The sequence below is a fragment of the Cimex lectularius genome, unplaced genomic scaffold (assembly GCF_000648675.2).
Source record: "Cimex lectularius strain Harlan isolate CLEC.00 unplaced genomic scaffold, Clec_2.1 scaffold4, whole genome shotgun sequence".
Lineage (NCBI taxonomy): Eukaryota > Metazoa > Arthropoda > Insecta > Hemiptera > Cimicidae > Cimex > Cimex lectularius.
In genome coordinates this window covers 2,351,053-2,370,495 of record NW_019392723.1, presented here as the reverse complement: position 1 = coordinate 2,370,495, position 19,443 = coordinate 2,351,053, and the positions used below count along the sequence as shown (strand labels likewise).

Sequence of the window (19,443 nt, the reverse complement as noted above, 5' to 3'; positions counted from 1 at the left end):
TATTAGACAAGTGGAATTAATTACAAATTGTACTGAGCCGGGTTGAGGGTGTCAGTATAATGTGAGGGAATTATTTCCAGGGCCGTTTATGTTTCATTCCATTAACTGATTTTAAATTATGGCAAATCAAAGAATAATTGCCAAACTTCCTTCTTTTTTTTTAAATATTATTATTCTTTAATCATAAATATTTTCGATAAAATCATTATATTTTGTGATAATATGATAATATGTTTATCTTTGTGTACCCCATGGGCCAAAAAATTTCACAATAGTATGCGGGGATCGCCATATGAAACTTTTTTGGTGGTACTTGGTCGAAAAATATTAGACCCGTTTCAGATCGTTCTTGCCAATCGGCCCTAAAAGCAGAGAAAAACAAATTTTAAAGTAATTCACTTAATTTCTTTAAAATACGGTTTTCTGCTTTTTTGTGCGTTTATTTTAAGGTTATTATATCCCTGGATTCTTTGTTTATCTAAGATAAGAAGATGATAAGCAGTATTGTATTAAATATGAAAAATATGTTATACAAGGTTAAGAAAATCGAAAGGCGCTACTACCATAGTAAAGAAGACCAAATATAAATTATTTAAAAAACAAAACAATTCTGATTTGTTTTAAGTACCCTTTAAATCTCTTAACTATAAACTATTATAGCAGTCGAAAAATAAACTTTTCGGTCTGGATTAAGCTGGGAGCAATTTTTTTCTCTCAAAAGTACTGTTTTCCATTTAACTATTGCTAACACCCTTGGATTTTATCCAATTTCAATATTATTACATCATATTATTATTCATACTTATTATATGATATTTCTCTGCTTAACTTTGTAATAAACCTGTAGTTAAGTTGTTACCTGCCATTTTGCCTACCCTGTGCCTATCTTCTCTCGTTTGGTCAGACGCGTTTCGCATTTCATCATTGGTATGCTTTTTCTTCGGAGATTTAGATCGATTGAGTCATTTCAAAGTTGCCACCACTTTACAATACAGTTTTTATCATAATATAATCAATTAAAAAGTCGCGGTTTGGCAGGGATTCGAGCCCAGAACCACTAGCGTGACAAACCTATCCACTCGGCCACCAAGGTCCCTTATTTTTAAATATGGTTTTCTGCCTTTGGTGTCCATGTATTTCAAGATTATAATGTATCACTCGATTTACGTAAGATAAGAAAATAATAAACAGTACCTAATAAATATATAAAAATTACGAAAATCCAAAGAAGCCACTACCACAGAACAATTCGGATTTGGTTTAAACACTCTTTAAGTCTCTTAAACACTAATTTTTATGGCAATTAAAAAATAAACATTTTGGGGCTGGATTAAGCCAAGGCATTTTTTTAATGATTAAATAAAATCCCCTTCTTGTACGTGAAATAAGGGTTTTACGGGAGATGTGAAGAAAAACTGTAAAAAGTTACAACCGTTGAGAGAACAGAAAACTATTATTAGCATTATCAAAGAGAAACCTCCAATAGGAATAAAACCAAAATGGAGAGATAGCAATAATCTAACGAAAGAAAATCCGATACTCATGGCCCCAAGAGACGACATGAATAGGATGTTATTTAACCAGAATTTCCAAACAAACTCAGGGACCAAAAAGGAATGGGAAAGAGAGAAAAACACCTCCTTAAAGATGTATCCAAATAAATACGAATAAAGGCTACAAAATCAAGAATATAGCTATCGTGTCAGACAGCCAAGAAGCCATCGAAGAGCTAAGTTCAAACATCGTTAGCTCAAAGATAGTGTTAAACGACCAAACTAATCAAATTAGGTATGCAAAACAAAGTCAGCCATTGCTGGGCACCAGCACATATGGGCATGCACGCTATCAATGAGCACCTCAGACAGAACGATAAAAAGAAAACGAGGGAACAATGGAACTCACTCATTGGACACAAACCATGCAAGAACTTCCTAACAAACCTTGGAAGGAAAGAAGTGACACCGTTAAAGGAAGCAGGAAAAAACTGCGAATCCTAACAGGATTCTTCACAGGACACTGGAAAACTAAATGGGCAGCTGAAGAAGATTGGCATAAACCAACAAGGAAGATTCTGCAAAGAAGCAGAGCAGACACCAATACACCTACTAAACTGTGTGCTACACTTGCCTGCAGGAGGAAGTGTTTTGGGTCATATAACGTAACCGTAGAAAAAATTCAACCACTGAAAGACGGTCTACTAATCAACTTGCTTGATGAACTAGGACTTACCGGTGTGCTTTAAAGAGAACGGTGGATACAATATCTCTTAAAGGGCGCAGTATATGCACCCCGACTAACACATTTATCTATCTACAACCGTTGAGAAGCTGAATATTTCCTGTTTCAGGCTGTCCTAACAAGATTCTGATCTTGTGCCAATATAAGTAAGAAAATTGGGGATGGATTCAATACAAACTCATCTCACTTATTATTCGATATCTCCGATTTTGAGGTATTTACGGAGATTAGATTGATGCCACTATGTGTAATTTAAATGGATCTAAAATTATAAAATTTTCCTTTTTAGACGTTTTAATGGTATCACTATTTTTGTGGTTTTGATAAATTTCCACTTCTTTAACACTTAAAATATTCAGTAACGTATCAACAGCAAAACTAGGTATTAAATTGTTATTAGAAACGATGAATGGTGGAGTCAGTGCGGTGTTCAATCCTTTTTAAAAAGACAGTTCCTACTCATAGTAAGTTGTTTTCCACCGATCCGGATTTCGAGCTTTTAGCTCATCATCAGGTTGAAGGAGTTCTACAACCACGTTTCACATGAATACTTTGGTGAACTATCAGAAAAAGTTAGTAAAATTTTTAAAGGTTTTAGAACAGCTTTTAGAAGTACGGGTTCACTTAAAAACATCCTCTCAAAACCTAAAGACAAGGTAGACAACTTGGCAAAAAGCTGGGTTTACCAACTCAATTGTAATGATTGTGATATTAAATATATAGAACAAAGCGGTAGAGAAATAAAAACGAGTGTAAAAGAACACTTGCGTAAATAAGCAAATTTTCGGAAATTAAGGACCATCTAAAAGAAGCAAAACATAATTTCAATTCAAATTTAAATACAACAGTGTTACGTAGTTTCAACAAAGGGAGAGAACTAGATTGGTTTGAAAAATTTAAAATTAAAAAATGCAAACTTGAACATGGAGATGAATGCATCAATAATATAATAGATTTGGATCTACCTCTCATTTTAAATATGTACACAAATAATATTAAAGTCCAAATAAATAAATAAATTATTTTAATTGTTATTAATTTAATCACAATTCACTAATCTTTTATTAATTTATTATTCAAATTTTATCAAATATTTTATCTTTAATCACTAATTTATAATTATTTTCTTACAGTATTTACTAATATAATATTTAGTTGTGTTATAATTCCCGCTTTTCGCACGTTCAAAATTGAGCGGCATTAAAAACCAGCTCCTCATTGGAACATCGCGTTAGAGGGGATATCGGCGGGTTCACTTTTGCAATTCATGTCGAGAAACGTGGTTGTAGAACTCCTTCAACCTGATGAAGAGCTAAAAGCTCGAAATCCGAATCTATTGCAAAACAAATTACTGTGTCTAGGAACTATTGTTTAAAAAAGGATTAAATTATTAGTTACATTTTAATCTATGACTAAACGATTTTCAGGAGTTTTGGTGAATTTTCTTTCAAACCACCTTACATAATTATTTCTTTTATATTACAACTCATGAATTTCTCATCTCGTTTAATTTGATTTAAATTAAAATAAGTTTGTTGTAATTAATAAAACTATAAAAATATATTGTTTGAGAAAAACAATCAAATACGAGTGACCGGTTTTTTGCCTTTGAGTGTATTTCATAGTTCATTTTTTAATTTTTTAATCAGTTATTAATACATCGGTTGAACTGAAACGATTTCTCGTGTTGAAACATTCTGAACCAGCCTTTGTTGAGGTAAAAATTCATTTAAAAAAAGTACATCCATACATGCTTTTAAAACGTTTTGTTAAACGTGTGACCTGTGACCGATTGGGTTTTGGAGTTTTACGTACCCCATCCTAATTTGAAATCCGCCTGGATTTATGCCACTTTGGTGATGATTCAATATTGGGAAGGATTTCCCGTTTAGGAACATTTCCAGGATCCTCTTTTATAACGGGGAAGAAAAAAAAAGCGAGGGAACGATAAGGAAATGAATCTTGGCCCGTAGGCAAGCGGGAAAATTCAATCGGTAAATCTAAACGATCCGGTGATCAACGGTGGAGTTATTATTTAAAAAAAAAATTATGACGAATTATACATTAAAAACCGATCATGGAGGGGGCAAATTATAAAGAAAAACATCTCTAAATTCTTTCCCTTCAGGTCTTTGAAAATATAATTATTTAAGTGTGTAATGTTTAGTGACCGTTAGTCAATTATTATTCGGAGATCGTGAGATGCGGTCTGGTGTGACGCAGGCTTTAGAAAAACATTTTCTTTATCGTGCCAACGTTTCGATCTTTATTGAGATCATCTTCAAGGCTCAAAGTGTTTGTTTTCCGTGTAGATGTGTCATTCTTGTGTGTCGTGTTGAGAGTCTGAAGATGATCTCAATAAAGATCGAAACGTTGGCACGATAAAGAAAATGTTTTTCTAAAACCTACGTCATACCAGACCGCATCTCACGATCTCTGAATAGTCATAATTATTTAATTTAAAATATTATTAGAAATTAGTATCTATTCACAATTTTTAAACATAGGTTACAAATACAGTGATATGGTAATTTGCTGATCATTTGTAATAAAAGGCTAAGTTAACCGTCAACAGCGTTTAGGATAATCTATCCATCCAGGACTTGGTTCAGTTTTGGGCAAAGTTCAAGTTATTTAAATAGGTTTTTTTTTGAGAAATAGATGTTTTCCTATTTTGTTTTTATCTTCGCTTCTACTCGATTCATTTTAATTTTGATACACATTTCTTATTCGGGAGAGTCTGTACTATCTTTTTAACCATTAACATCAAAAATTCGACGATATATCAGCAATTCTTCAATCGTTTAGTTGTTCAAGGAGAATTTGGTCTAGTATAACCAATTTCTTTGCTTTATTTTTCTTAGTATATGATGGAGGTTAAGTAGGGATTTTCGGACGAACAGCTGGTTTTATCCATTTTCCATTTTGTTTTTTTAACTTGACTTCGACTCAATGTATTTTAATTTTGATAAGTATTTGAAATATTGAGAAAAAACTGTACTTTTTTAAATGTCTTACTGGAAAACGAAACATCAAACCAGCAAATTTTTAAAGTCACTTTGTTGTTCAAGGAGAAGCCAAAAAGGTTGCCATTTTTCTGTACCATTTTTTAAAAATCTATTAGGTTTATGTCAAACCGTTTTTTCTTAGTATGTGATGGACGATAATACAGAATGATCCGCCCAGGACTTCCTTTTTTTAAATTTTCAATTCTATTCCACGTATATTAATTTTGTTCAACATTTCTTATTCAGAAGATTCTGTACTTTCTTTTTGGGAATCAAACTCTAAAACATTAAAACAATTTAGCAAATTTTTAAGGTCAATTAATTGTTCAAGAAGAGGCCAAAAAGGTTGCCATTTTTCGGTACCATTTTTTTATTACAACCCGTTTTTTTCTTAGTGTAGTTGAAAGATGATGAGGAATGTTCTGTCTATCCAGGACTTGGGACAGCTTTGGGTATAAGGTATAATTCGATTTGCAACTTTCAAAAAATTATGTCGAACATTTTTAAAGCTCGGAATTTTATAGAACAAGTTTCATTTTATGCACAAAAGGTTGTCTTTTAATAAAACATGAATAATATTGGGTTGTCCGGAAAATAATGCAGGATTTTGGTATTAAACAAAAAAAAAGAAACTAGTTACTTTAAAGCAATGTTCTTTAATCAAAATAATTTCCCATACTCTCAATACATTTCTCCCAACGTGTTGGTAACTTATTAATTCCGTCTGAGTAGAATTCAGAATTTTTAGAATTGATAAAGTCAATAAATGCATTTTCCAGTTCCGTTTGATTTTTGAATATTATGTGTTGTAAGTAGTGGTCCAGGTGTCTAAAAAAATGGTAGTCAGTAGGCGAGAGGTCCGGAGAGTAGGGTGGGTGAGGCAAAGTTTCATAGCCAAGCTCCAATAATTTTTGTGACGTTACACGTGACACATGTGGTCGAGCGTTGTCATGCAACAAAATGGGCCCTTTCCGATTGACCAAAGAGGGCTTCATTACTGCCAATTTCTGATGCATGGTATTAATTTGGTTACAGTATGATTCAGCATTGATGGTTTCGCCAGGATTTAAGAAGCTGTAGTGTATTAAACCAAATGAAGCCCACCATACCGTAACCATTACCTTTTTTTGATGAGTTGGGGGCTTTGGAGCTTCTCCTTTGTCGAGCCACTGTCCAGAACGTCTAGTGTTATCGTAGAGAATCCACTTTTCGTCACATGTAACAATTCTGGCCAGAAATGGGTCATTTTTGTTTCGACAAAGAAGTGATGCACAAACATCAAAGCGCTGATTTTTTGGCGATCGTTTAATGAGTGTGGAACCCAATTTTCGAGTTTTTTCACTTTTCCAATCGCCTTGAGGTGGTCAGCGACGGTCGTTTTACTGACTTTGAGTTGCTCTGCAAGTTCTCGAACAGTTGTTTTGGGGTTTTCTTCCACCACTGATCGCAGAACATCATCATTAAGAGAGGAAGGCCTTCCACGACCTTCTTCATCTTCAAGGCTGAAATCTCCCTCCCGAAATTTTTTAAACCACCTTTGCACAGTGCACTCATTAACACAACCCTCGCCCCAGACTTGGTTAATGTTTCTAGCCGTTTGGGCTCCGCTTCGGCCGAGTTTAAACTCGTAAAAGAAAATCGTACGAAATTCTCGCTTTGACATTATAAGGATGACTGAATTATTTCCAAGTAGCGGAATGCTACAGAGGTAAACAAACAATATCATTTGGAAGAGGATTAATAAGTGTTGACATTCATACAAATGAGTTATCCTGTAAACGTAAACAGAATATTTTATATAGATTTTTTTTAATGAAAACTTAAAATCCTGCATTATTTTCCGGACAACCCAATATTTAGCTAAGAAAAACAGTCGCTCTCCCGTTAAGCGTGTTTGTCATTCCATATGCTATACCTTCCAAAACTGGGGATTTCAGGGAGGGCGGTAGAAATTTTGCTTTATTAAAAAACTTTTTGATTTTTTGTTTGTTAGGTTAATTCACAGGTCGTTACGGGTAAATATTTTGATGAAAAGGGGAAAAAAACACACACACTTAGATTATTCTAATTTTACTGTTAATCTGGACTATAGTGCTCGGTCAAGACGTGATAAATTTAATAGGAAAATTCCTGTTTTATTTGAATGAACGATATTTTTTAATATTTCCAGGTGTCAAAGGCCGAGTGGAACAAGGCTCATGTCGATCCGTGAACGAGTTGAGATCCACCTCCGGTGAGGATGGCGAGGACGAGCACGGCAACTCCTCCGTCGGCCCTGATAAGAAAAAACACCGCAGGAACCGAACGACATTCACCACTTACCAGCTGCACGAATTAGAAAGGGCGTTCGAGAAAAGTCACTATCCGGACGTTTACAGCAGGGAAGAACTCGCCATGAAAGTCAACCTACCGGAAGTTAGAGTACAAGTAAGTACCATAGGATAAGTCAGATTGTATAATTTGACTGCAGTTCTGTCGTTGTTTTAAGGATGTGTGTTTTCATTCTCAGAACTCAAAACGATATCTCACAATAACTTATTGAGATATATTTTTTTATTTTCAATGTTATAGCCTCTTTGTTCGAATCCCCGCATTACCTTTGAAATTTTCTTCGAACCTAATACGAAAAAAGTACATAAAATGGGCCCTTTGTTCTCGAGTCAATGGGTTAAAGTTAAATGTCAAATCTGACAGTTAAGTAGAGTTTAAAATACTGATACTTGAGTGACACCATATAAAAAAAAAATGACGGTTTTCTGATAACTGACTTGATTTTTTTACTACACCTTAGATCTTCAGTGCTCGTATCGGCTTTTCGTTCACTCTTCACTCATGCTAGCCTCAGAGATTGATCGTACATCATCATCATGTTCCTTCACACTTACCTCAGAACCAAAACGCTCATATTGGCCGTTCGTTCACTCACGCTCACCACAGAGCATCAGCGATCATAGTAGCTGTTTATTCACTCTCGATAAACAATGAGACTCAGAGCTCATATTACCTGTTCTTAAGACAAGACGGTAACTTAAAAGCTTCTGTGCTCATATTGGCTGTTCATTCACTTACATTGACTTCAAAGCCTCGACGTTCATATTGGCTGTTCGTACACTCACGCTCATCGTAGAGCATCAGCGATCATATTGGCTGTTCATCCACTCTTGCTAAACTGTAAGACTCAGAGCTCATATTTGCTGTTCATACGACAAGACGCTAAATTCAAAACTTCTGTGCCCATATTGGCTGTTCATTCACCTACATTGACTTCAAAGCGTCAGCGTTCATATTGGCTGTTCGTTCACTTACATTGACTTCAAAGCCTCGACGTTCATATTGGCTGTTCGTTCACTCACGCTCACCGTAGAGCATCAGCGATCATATTGGCTGTTCATTCACCTACATTGAATTCAAAGCGTCAGCGTTCATATTGGCTGTTCGTTCACTCACGCTCACCGTAGAGCACAGCGATCATATTGGCTGTTCATTCACCTCCATTGAATTCATAGCGTCATCGTTCATATTGGCTGTTCGTTCACTCACGCTCACCGCAGAGCATCAGCGATCATATGGGCTGTTCATTCACCCTTGCTAAACTATAAGACTCAGAGCTCATATTTGCTGTTCATAAGATAAGACGCTAAATTCAAAACCTCTGTGCTCATATTGGCTATTCATTCACCTACATTGTCTTGAAAGCCTCAGCGTTCATATCGGCTGTTCGTTCACTCGCGTTAACTTCAAAGCCACAAAGTTTATATTGGGTGCTCGTTTTCTCGCCAACTGTTCCTCTCTCTTTACTTATTTATAGTATTATATTTTACAAAATCGAAATAGTTAGGAAAAACTAGCTTTTACGATTGCTAGCAAATGAAGCAAAATAATTATTTTAAGTGGTTCTAACTGATTTTCGATTATTTTACTCGCCTGCTTTACAGTAAACAATTTTATTCGGAAAAATGTACAATAAAGTTTAACATTTCAATAACAATCATTTGGAATGTGAAACATAGTTTTGTTTACACTGTAGGAAGACTGGAGATTATCTTATACGGAAAATATTATTATTACTATTATTTTTGCACTACAGTCATATAACAGATCATAAATTTAACAAATAGTCCACATAGAAGATGTAATAAGAGGCCTTTCTCGACATGTGATTAGGCACAAATTTCTACAATTATTTCTATGGAACTCAGCATAAATAACATGGGGTCGCCATTCATCACCGGCCAATGAGGAAATTTTAAAATTTCATGAATAAATGTCTACTTTGCAAATCATATTCTTTACATAATAATTACTTATGTAAACCAAGGGCAAAAAATCAGAATTTGCTAAAGCTAAGAATACCATCGTGAAAAGTACCACCAAACCTCGATTTTGAAAATCCTATCATTTTGTCAATGGGTAACGGACAAACTAAAGGTTCGTCACCGGCCGATGAGGCAATGATAAGGTGTAATGAATAAATGTCTCCTTATGTAGATTCAAATTATAATCTTTACGTAATAATTAATTATGTAATCTAAGGGCAAAACTCTGAATTTGCTAAATCCAAGAATACCATCATGAAAAGTACCACCAAACCTCAACTCTGAAAAATATGTATAATCATGAGAAATATTATTGAGAGATAAGGTACAGCATAAATATAATTAAGCTAAAATGATTTTTCGTTTAATGGAATCATCGACCAGTATCATAATGACAGGAAGTGAACGGGTGGGTCTTACAGAATCGTTTTACTGCCGAGCTTACCATGATTAGATCACTATCATCAGGTATACAGGGTATGCTTTTTAGATGGCACGAATGAATTTCTCTCGAACCAATGACGCTATAAAAAAATACGTGTTTAATATTATTTAGTCCTGTTTCAAATTTTCATCTTTTTTTGGAGAAAAATTATACAGGGTACATCAGACCCGGTTCAACTTCAAAATTTCAAATTCGACCCTATACATCCTGACACATCATTTTAAACGATTCTTTACGCTGAAAACAAAGGTGCAATCGGATTTTAAATTGGTCAAAAAATCATAAAGATATGACAAAAAGTTTGGAAAAAACAGTAAGTACAAACAATTTGTTTAGTATTAAGTTTGCTATTTATTAATCACAGTTCATGTTCGAACCTCTTCCCTTCCGTAAAGATGCAAAGATTTGCTCTTTTTAACCTTCCTTCACCAGTGCTCAGAGCGATAGAATCAGTGGAGATGGATTAACAAGCATTTTCTATACTTTCATTTCATCACCTGAGATTGCTGGGTTATGATTGCGCGTAGACACTGTTTTTTAAATGACCCCACAGAAAATAGTCACGTGGAGTTAAATCGGGTGAGGAGTCAGACAGATCGGGCCTATCCACCTATCCCGAAAGGGACGATTCAAATAACGTCTCACCTGCAAATAATTGTGTGCGGGGCATCCATCAAGCTGGAGGATCATTCTTTGTCGTTGTTGCAGAGGAACATCATCTAATAGTGTTGGTAAAACTTCCCTCAAAAAATTGAGGAACTGCGCACCAATTAAATTATTTTCCTAGAAATAAGGCCGAGAAGTCTACACCAAACATTGATACTGTGAAACCCCTGATGATAACAAATGTACGAAATTCTCGGATATTCCTCTGCACATGTTCGAAAATTCCAATGGTTAGTGGTTTACCACTTGAGCTATCGTGACCTCGATTCACTCGGACATCAACTTCCCATCTTAACCACACCTTTTGAATTTTCCCTCCTTTTTGCCATTTTTCAAATGTCGTGTAATCAATTTGATTCTCGGCAACAAATGAAATGGCCACGGAGAGCTTTAGTGAAGTATACTTCATTTAATTCATTAAATTCACTAATTTCGTGGTCCGTTTGACCAATTAATATATTACAATTAATTAAAGTTTTCAGTTGAGATAAAAAAGTCAGTGGTACGAGCGGGATTCGAACCCACGACCTTCAGCTAAATACGCCGCTACTCTACCACTTGAGCTATCTTGACTTTGATCCTCTCGGGCACTAACTTCCCATCTCAACCACACCTTTTGAATTTTCCCTCCTTGATGTCCGAGTGGATCGAGGTCACGATAGCTCAAGTGGTAGAGCAGCGGCGAATCAAGCCGAAGATCGTGGGTTCGAATCCCGCTCGTGCCATTGACTTTTTATCTCAACTGAAAACCTTAATTAATTGTAATATATTAATTGGTCAAGCGGACCACGAAACTAGTGAATTGAATGTAATTTTATTGTTTCAGAAACCTAAAACCCTTCCAATATTTCGGCGATAGGAAATCGAATTTCGCGATCATACTGTAAAATATTAAGTTGCCGGTTTCTTGGTGATGGAACACCAACTGATCCGTATCTCCTCGTATTGCTAGTAACATGAATAAACGTTTTTGGGTTTACTCTGGGACAATCAGGAAATTTCTGGGAGTACAAACAACTGCACGACGCGCAGTACCACCACTGTCAATAAAGCAGTCGTACATATCAACTCGCTGTTGATCTGAAAAATGTGCTCTTCGGTTCATTTTGAATGGAATACCGAATATAACAAATAGGAACTATTGTAAAATTAATTATTTCCAACAATTAAGTTTTGCTCTCGTAAAGCGATTTTGACAAATAGTGACAGAATGTAAACAATGATGGCAATAATGTTTACTTTAGAGAAGAAGCAAATTATTGGCATTAACAACTAAACAAATGAAATACGTTTTTCAAAAATTTTCGCCAAAACTCAATCAGTTTTTGATCAATTTAAAATTTGTTTTCAGCGTAAAAATCCTTTAAAATGATGTGTCAGGATGTATAGGGTCTTATTTGAAATTTTGAAATCGAACTCGGCCTGAGGTACCGTGTATAATTTTTCAACAAAAAAGGTAAAAGTTTGAAACTAGTCTAAAAATATTAAAAACGTATTTTTTTTTTTTTTGTTTGATAGTGTAATTGGTTCAAGAGAAATTCCGCCGGGCCATCTAATAAGGACACCCTGTTTTTTTTGTTTGTTTTTTTTACGAGGGTTCGCAACAGCAAAGGTCATATAAACCCTTAGGGTGCCGGTGTTTTTGAAAAAAAGCCCATTTGTAAGTATGTCGAGTTCGAATGCAGGGCCCCTGGATTCGAACCCGGGACCTTTACCTTACAGTGATGAGCACCGTGTGACTAAACCTTGCGGCCACCGACGCCTCCCGACAAGGACACCCTGTATATACAATTATATAAACACTCATATACATATATAGTTTGATACTTTCAAATATTCTGATTTCGGATTTATACAACTTCAGATTCTTAAGACATAATATATATTTGAATTTATGTCTAAACCGATTTATACAATTCAATCACATCTGGAAAAACGGTAGAATATAAAGGGGATGTCGAAATGATTTGAGATGGGGTGAGTATATCAATTCACTTTTTGGAGTGGTTTAAACAGGTTCACCCATAACGAAGTAAAGCTGTCGGCTTCCTACTTAGGAATTAAGACTACAACTTGCAACTTCCATAGGCGGACATTCAGAGTAGTTGCGTCAACCGTTTCAATGATTTTAGAACAATTTATCTAGTGATTTCATACATTCTTTTAAAGGAGTGTACCATCCTTTTCTAGACCTTAAACAGCGATCTTTTTCCTTCAATTCTTACTGTTCTTCATTCGTGCACTTGCTCACACCTTATCTTCAATTAAGAATTTTATCAGGCGTAGAGGAGGTTATTTTACATTAGTCATCGCCATGCCTCAATTATTTTTCTCTTTCTCGCGTTTTAATTTTAATCCTCTACTGTTCTAATAAATTACATCCACACAACGTCAGGGTAGTCGATATCCCTCGGTGTAATTGAGGCTAAACTTCTCCAATCATGCTAATAAATTATTCACACTACCTCAGAGTACTCGATTCCTTGTGGATTAAACGTGTTGCCGTGCCTAAGGGCCGTCGTACAGGAGGTTTGTGGTCAGGTCACACCGTGGTGTATGATGATGTTTATTTGATCATTTCCATAAATCAGACAACATGAACACGCCTTGACCTGTGGTATCGTTTCCGCTCATTCTATCTCGCGCTATATTTGAGCTCGTGACTTCTCACCCCAGCCATGTTTTTCATTCCATTGCTGTCATCCACTGAGACAATTTTTTCATGATATTGATTTCCACTTTTTTTAGCTGTTCAGTTGAATTTTTTTTAAATACTTACAGTAACTATACATACAATAGGATACATTAGCTCTAAAAGGGCGCAGAATATTACACATCCGTTACATACATCTACATCTACCCCACCCGACAAATATTGAAAATTGTTCACAGTTAATAATCTGTATCTAAAACACTTATGTTCAACCTAAAAGATACTCATTTTAAAACATAAATACAGCAGCGGTGGAGAAATTTCATAGACGTGGATATGGTCCTATGGTCTACAGATTCCATTTGAGCGGCTCCTCTGTTGATCTGCCATAGCGAATAACGCCAGATTATCTCGTTTGCTCGAACGATTTCGAAGGAAGTCGAGTCCCCCGAATTATTTCTCGTTCAAATGAGGACCCGGATATGTCGTCGTTCGTTTCTAAAGGTACATTGTTTTTTCCAAACGGCTGGTTGAGCTCCCTCGAAGGAAAAATGGGATAATCTCGAACAGGAGAAGAAGATGGATTTCCTGTAGGAATCAAAGGGATTTAGTTTTTCCCTTAGAACAGTTCGGGAGTGGACTCCCGACCCCTAAAAAGGGGGAGAGAAGCCCCCCTTTTATAGAGTGCGCAATAACTTAAACGCGAAAACTTAGGGGATGAGTTTGCGCTTGCGTTCCCCTTTACGATTCTAATACAATACAATCTATGGGCACAAGTCGTCTTCCACACAAGCATGGACTGCGTGAACACGCAGAAATATAAAAAGAACAATGTGGGCGAAAGTAGATGGAAAATTTCCAATAACCTAGGTGTATCCATTTCAATTTAATTGTACTACCTTGGGTTAATTTTTTCCATTACATTTTATTATAATGTGATAGATAGTACATTATTTAAAAAAAATTAAATTAACGTCAAACACGTTTTTTCGTCATCGTATTTTACACAAAACCCCTCAGATGGAATACATTTATTTATTTTGGTCTGCTTTTCTTTTCTCGTCTTTTTCGCGTTTTAAACTTATTATTGTGTATACTAATCCATATACTTTTAGCCTAAGGCCGTGGGTTCTAATCCCACTATCGACATTAACTTTTTCATCTCAACCAAGATCTTATATAAAAAGAATAATTAATTGAGATTGTTGATTTATGTTCCTTTTTCTCCAGCCAAATTATGATGTTGTATGATTTAATGATAACGGTCTATTTATTTTCTTTATCCTATTGCTAGCCCCTCTGTACTTCAGGGCCTCGTCAATTGTGGATAAAATAACACAAAGAACAAACACAAATACAGAAAACAAGATGAAAACATGATAGTCTGGTCAACATTTACACTACCCCAGACGATATTTGTCGTCATAGTTGGGAATATGCCTCTCCATTCACGCTAATAAATGACCTTTCACACTACACCAGAATACTGGATATTCCTCAGGGTAATAGGTATTCATCCTCTATATTCATGCTAATAAATTAAATTCACTAGTTTCGCGGTCCACTTGACCAATTAATATCTCACAATTAATTAAGGTTTTTAGTTGAGATAAAAAAGTCACTGGCACGAGCGGGATTCGAACCCACTAAAGCTCTCCGTGGGCATTTGAAAAATGGCAAAAAGGAGGGAAAATTCAAAAGGTGGGGTTGAGATGGGAAGTTGGTGTCCGAGTGGATCGAGGTCACGATAGCTCAAGTGGTAGAGCAGCGGCGTATCTAGCCGAAGATCGTGGGTTCGAATCCCGCTCGTGCCAGTGACTTTTTTATCTCAACTAAAAACCTGAATGAATTGTCTCATGAATTAAATTCACACACCAGATTTCGTTCACACTATTCCACAGAAAAAGTAATTGTTTTAACTACGTTTCCAGGTACCTATCAAGGTCTAAATTGCGAGTTGGGGTTTCCATGTTTTCGACTATTTCTACTAGATCTATTACCCCTTTCGCTCCAAAAATTGTATACGTAATGCAAAACAACTCTTTAAACCTGGTGCAGTATCAAACATATCGAAAAAGTTGTTGTTTTAACTAGTTTTTACATGTCCAGGTGCCATAGTTTTCTTATGTACGACCACTCCATTCACGGTAATTCATCACATTCGCTCATTCACACTACCTTATTATGTATTCTTAACTACCACAAATTTCAGCTCTTTGTTTTTTCTTATTGCTTATCCGTTTAATTTCTAATATTGCCGTGTTATAATCGGAAATTTTTGTATAAGTGGGTTACTCCTCCTACTAAACCAAAGCTTTTAAGTCCGCCTATTGTAAAGTACTGAACGGTTGAATATCTATTTAAATTAATTCACTGATATGAAAAAAAATTCCACTTGTAATATAACTTGATTTGTATATATTTTTATGTATTAATCAAAGTTTCAAGTTTTTTAACGTTTAATAATTGAGTATTTGTCTAAAAATGTAAATTGATAACGAAAACTAAAAATAGCAAAAAGACGGACAGATAAAATTTGTTTTAGATTTTTAATTAACATTTCAATATCTCGTATTTCCTCCTCTTCCCTCAATTACATCTCGAAGACCCTCGGCAGACTTTCTACCAGTCCGGAAATGTCTCTTTGCTGGAGGTTAGCCCATTCTTCAGGAACAGACCTATCACGATCGTGAAGTGAAGGAAGTGATGGATGTGTTCTTATTCGTCTTTTAAAGTTATCTCATCAATGTTCGATGGGTTCAAGTCTGGAGAACGAGCTGGCCAGGATAAGACCCTGATGTTATGCTGTTGAAGGTACGTTTGTATTATGCGAGCGACATGAGGACGAGCATTATCGTGCATTAGAATAGGATTATCTCTGATTTAATCGCTTGATGTTCCACAATTTCCTCCACATAGCGAGTGGCCTTCAACGACCCTCCGCGAACAACAACTAAGTCTGTGCGACTCTCCATTGAGATTCCCGCCCACACCATCATTTACTACGTTGAACAGGTTGGCTTTGGGAAAAATTACAGGCTTCGTACCTTTCATTTCGCCTTCTCTACACTCTTTCACGCCCATCTGGAGATCGTAGAGCAAATCTAAACTCATGTATAAAAAGTACAGCAGACCAATCTTCCAAAGACCAATGGCTGTGTTCTCGAGCAAATGGGAGCCGTGCAACTCTATATATTCTGGTCAATTCTGGTATTCTTACGGGGCGAAAAGCCATCAGTCCATATTGATTTTATCTTCTTCGAGCAGGGCCTTCAGAAATTTGGACGTATCGAACTTTTTGGAGCTGATGAATCACTTGAACAACAGTAAGGTGCTGATTTCGCAAAATTCTCGAAGTAAAAAAATATGCTCATCCTAGGGCGTCCAGCACCGGACCTTCTATGGTAGGACCCAGTTTAACGTAAAACGGCGTCTCGCAGAATTTCATAGGGAACTCAGCTGGCGACAGCCGCATACCTGATGGAACATCCATCAATACCATAAGTGCCACACCACGCGCAACATTCTCAGCATTAAGTCACATTTTTAACTTTAAAAATTGAAGTTAAGAAAACAAAGATGAAAGCTAAACAGTTTATTGCTTTAGAAATCAAATGAAACTAAATAAACATTTTAAATTTCCTAAAATTTAAACATTGAAAAATCCTTGTTTTGGATTAAGGATTAAGGGTATTTACCTCTAATTGATATTCCCAATTTAAAACATAGCATAAACACATATTTATTGGTAAAACAATGGGAAAAATTAAGGGCAGAATATTATTTTATTGTGAAAAGGAAAAAAAAAAAATCAATTGGGTGGAAATTTTTGCCTGCCATTGTATTTTCTTATTGTATAGTTGTTATTAAGAGAAAGGCGAGTGTTTGTAGAAAAGTACGACCGGAAGTGCATATGTATAATGTATATGTATCTTCCCAGGTCCTGCTGTATTTGTGACGACATCCGATAGAAGGGGAATTGCCCAAATTGAATTCCGCTCCTTGAATTGGCTGTAACAAGTTATTGTGAGTGGGCCCACTGGCCCTCTCCACCAACCATAACCGAGATTTGAAAGTCAAATCTACGTTTCCAGTCGGCAATTGGACAATTCCCTTTCCCATACAACTCAAATCAGGGACCCATTGTAGAGGGGTGCTATAACCCGGCTCGAAATCCAATTCTACGTTTTGCATTCAATTTAACGTTTTATTTGCTGCTCCCCTTGGTCAAACTTGGCCACGAGTTAAATTCCCTTTTTCAACTAGCTTTCCCGATCAAATTTTCTACTTACTACTTTTCCATTGCTTTCGTTCATCTAAACAACTTAATCCCTTCTTTATTATTTATTAAAAATGAATGAAAATGGTTGTTTTTACGATACTTCTAAGTTTAAGAAGGAAATCACCGCGTATATCCTCTTGCAAAGGAAATCCTCTTGCAAAGGAAATCCTCTTGCAAAGGAAATCCTCTCGCGTCAGGCGATTTGCAATTTATATACATTTTATTTATTTTCATTTTTGAATCTGCAAGTTTCAGCAAGTGCTTTTGAGGACGTCCACGCACATGTCCTGCAAATATATAGATATATATACAGGGTGAATTGCTACTCGTGCTACAAACTTCTCCAGTAGATTCTTCACCCTAAAATGAACAAAAAAGTTCATATTGTCCATGGTCCNGTTGAGAATCGGACCATGGACAATATGAACTTTTTTGTTCATTTTAGGGTGAAGAATCTACTGGAGAAGTTTGTAGCACGAGTAGCAATTCACCCTGTATATAACTGTAACTGGCGGTAAATGCCGAAATTTTCAGGAGTTGTTTCTACTCACCATATGCAACACAAAACTTCCTACAAACCCCTGTCAAAATCTCAACAGTAAAAAAGTAATTTCAGGTTTTGGGTGTTTTTAATTTTTCGACTTAGGTCCACTAAATTGCTTATAAACTTCAGAATTACTGACTGTAGAAAAATCTGGTTTGTGCCATCTGAAAGAACGTTAAATTCGCTGTAAGAAAACCTAGTTACATGCAGAATTTATGGAAAAATTCTGCACGAAAAATAAAGAAAAAACAAAAATGTTGGAATTTGGAATCTTTTTTAAATGTTGGATTGGTAACTGTTAATGACTACAACCTCCTGGAGCTTTGCAAATTACCTCGAAAGTTCTCCATTCAATTAGCTTCCAGCGGGGTACCCACCTTTTTGGATTGCCCTTCAGGAAAGCGCAAAAATTTTGTGTTTTGTTGAAAAAAAAGTCCAGTTTCCTCTCAGCCTCTCATGAAGTCCTTGGAAGGTGCGATCCGCTGGAACGTCTCAAATCTAAAGTTTAACCGTATGTCAGCCATTTTTCATTTATTTGTTGAGAGAAAGAGAGACAAAAAGTTAGCCATTTTTCGGTACCATTTTCTTAAAATGTCTATGTGGTCTATTATATGCTGAAAAATGATAAAGGATAATCTGTTCACCCAGGACTTGGTACAGCTTTGGGCGATAAACGATATATTTTAGTTATTGGTAATTTTTACACAAATAGCTGGTTTTTTCCTATCTTCGCTTCTATTTGATGTATATTAATTTTAATGCTAATTTATTATATAGTATAGTCTGTACTTTCCTTTCAAATGTTAAAATCTAAAATCCAACCTTATTTCAGCAACTTTTCAAGGTCATTTATTCGCCCAAAGGGTGGCGAAAAATGTTGCCATTTTCTCAAAATATTTCGTCCAGTACAACCAACAACCAATTTTTTAAATTGATTTTTCTTAGTGGTAGAAGACATTACAGGTTGATATATCCACCCAGGACGTGGTATAACTTTGTCCAAAATCCAAGATATTTATGTTTATTCCGATTTTTGGACAAACAAGTTTTTTATTTTTTTAAATTTTTTCTACTAGATTGTGTATTAATTTTAGCAATTTTATACTTTCTTTTTAAGTATAAAACTGTAATATTCTACCGAAATTCACTGATGTTTAATTTTTCGTGCTCGTTTGTCCATTAATTCTACTGTAACATCCTTCTCCAAACTACCGCAATCGACTAGTATTTACTTTAAACGATAAACATACGGAATTTAGAAGGCTAATGGGAGATATCATGAGTACATTTT

At 35.7% G+C, this 19,443-nt stretch overlaps 1 protein-coding gene across 2 annotated transcripts in view; it reads left to right on the top strand.

The window, feature by feature from the left end:
- Positions 1 to 19,443, top strand: part of LOC106671122 (retinal homeobox protein Rx1-like) — a 113,530-nt gene that overhangs the window by 27,738 nt on the left and 66,349 nt on the right. For both annotated transcript variants that reach the window (XM_014401959.2, XM_024226707.1), the window contains one exon: positions 7,417 to 7,673. In XM_014401959.2, coding sequence (XP_014257445.1) covers positions 7,417 to 7,673 — 257 coding nt within the window. The remainder of the gene's footprint in view (positions 1 to 7,416; positions 7,674 to 19,443) is intronic.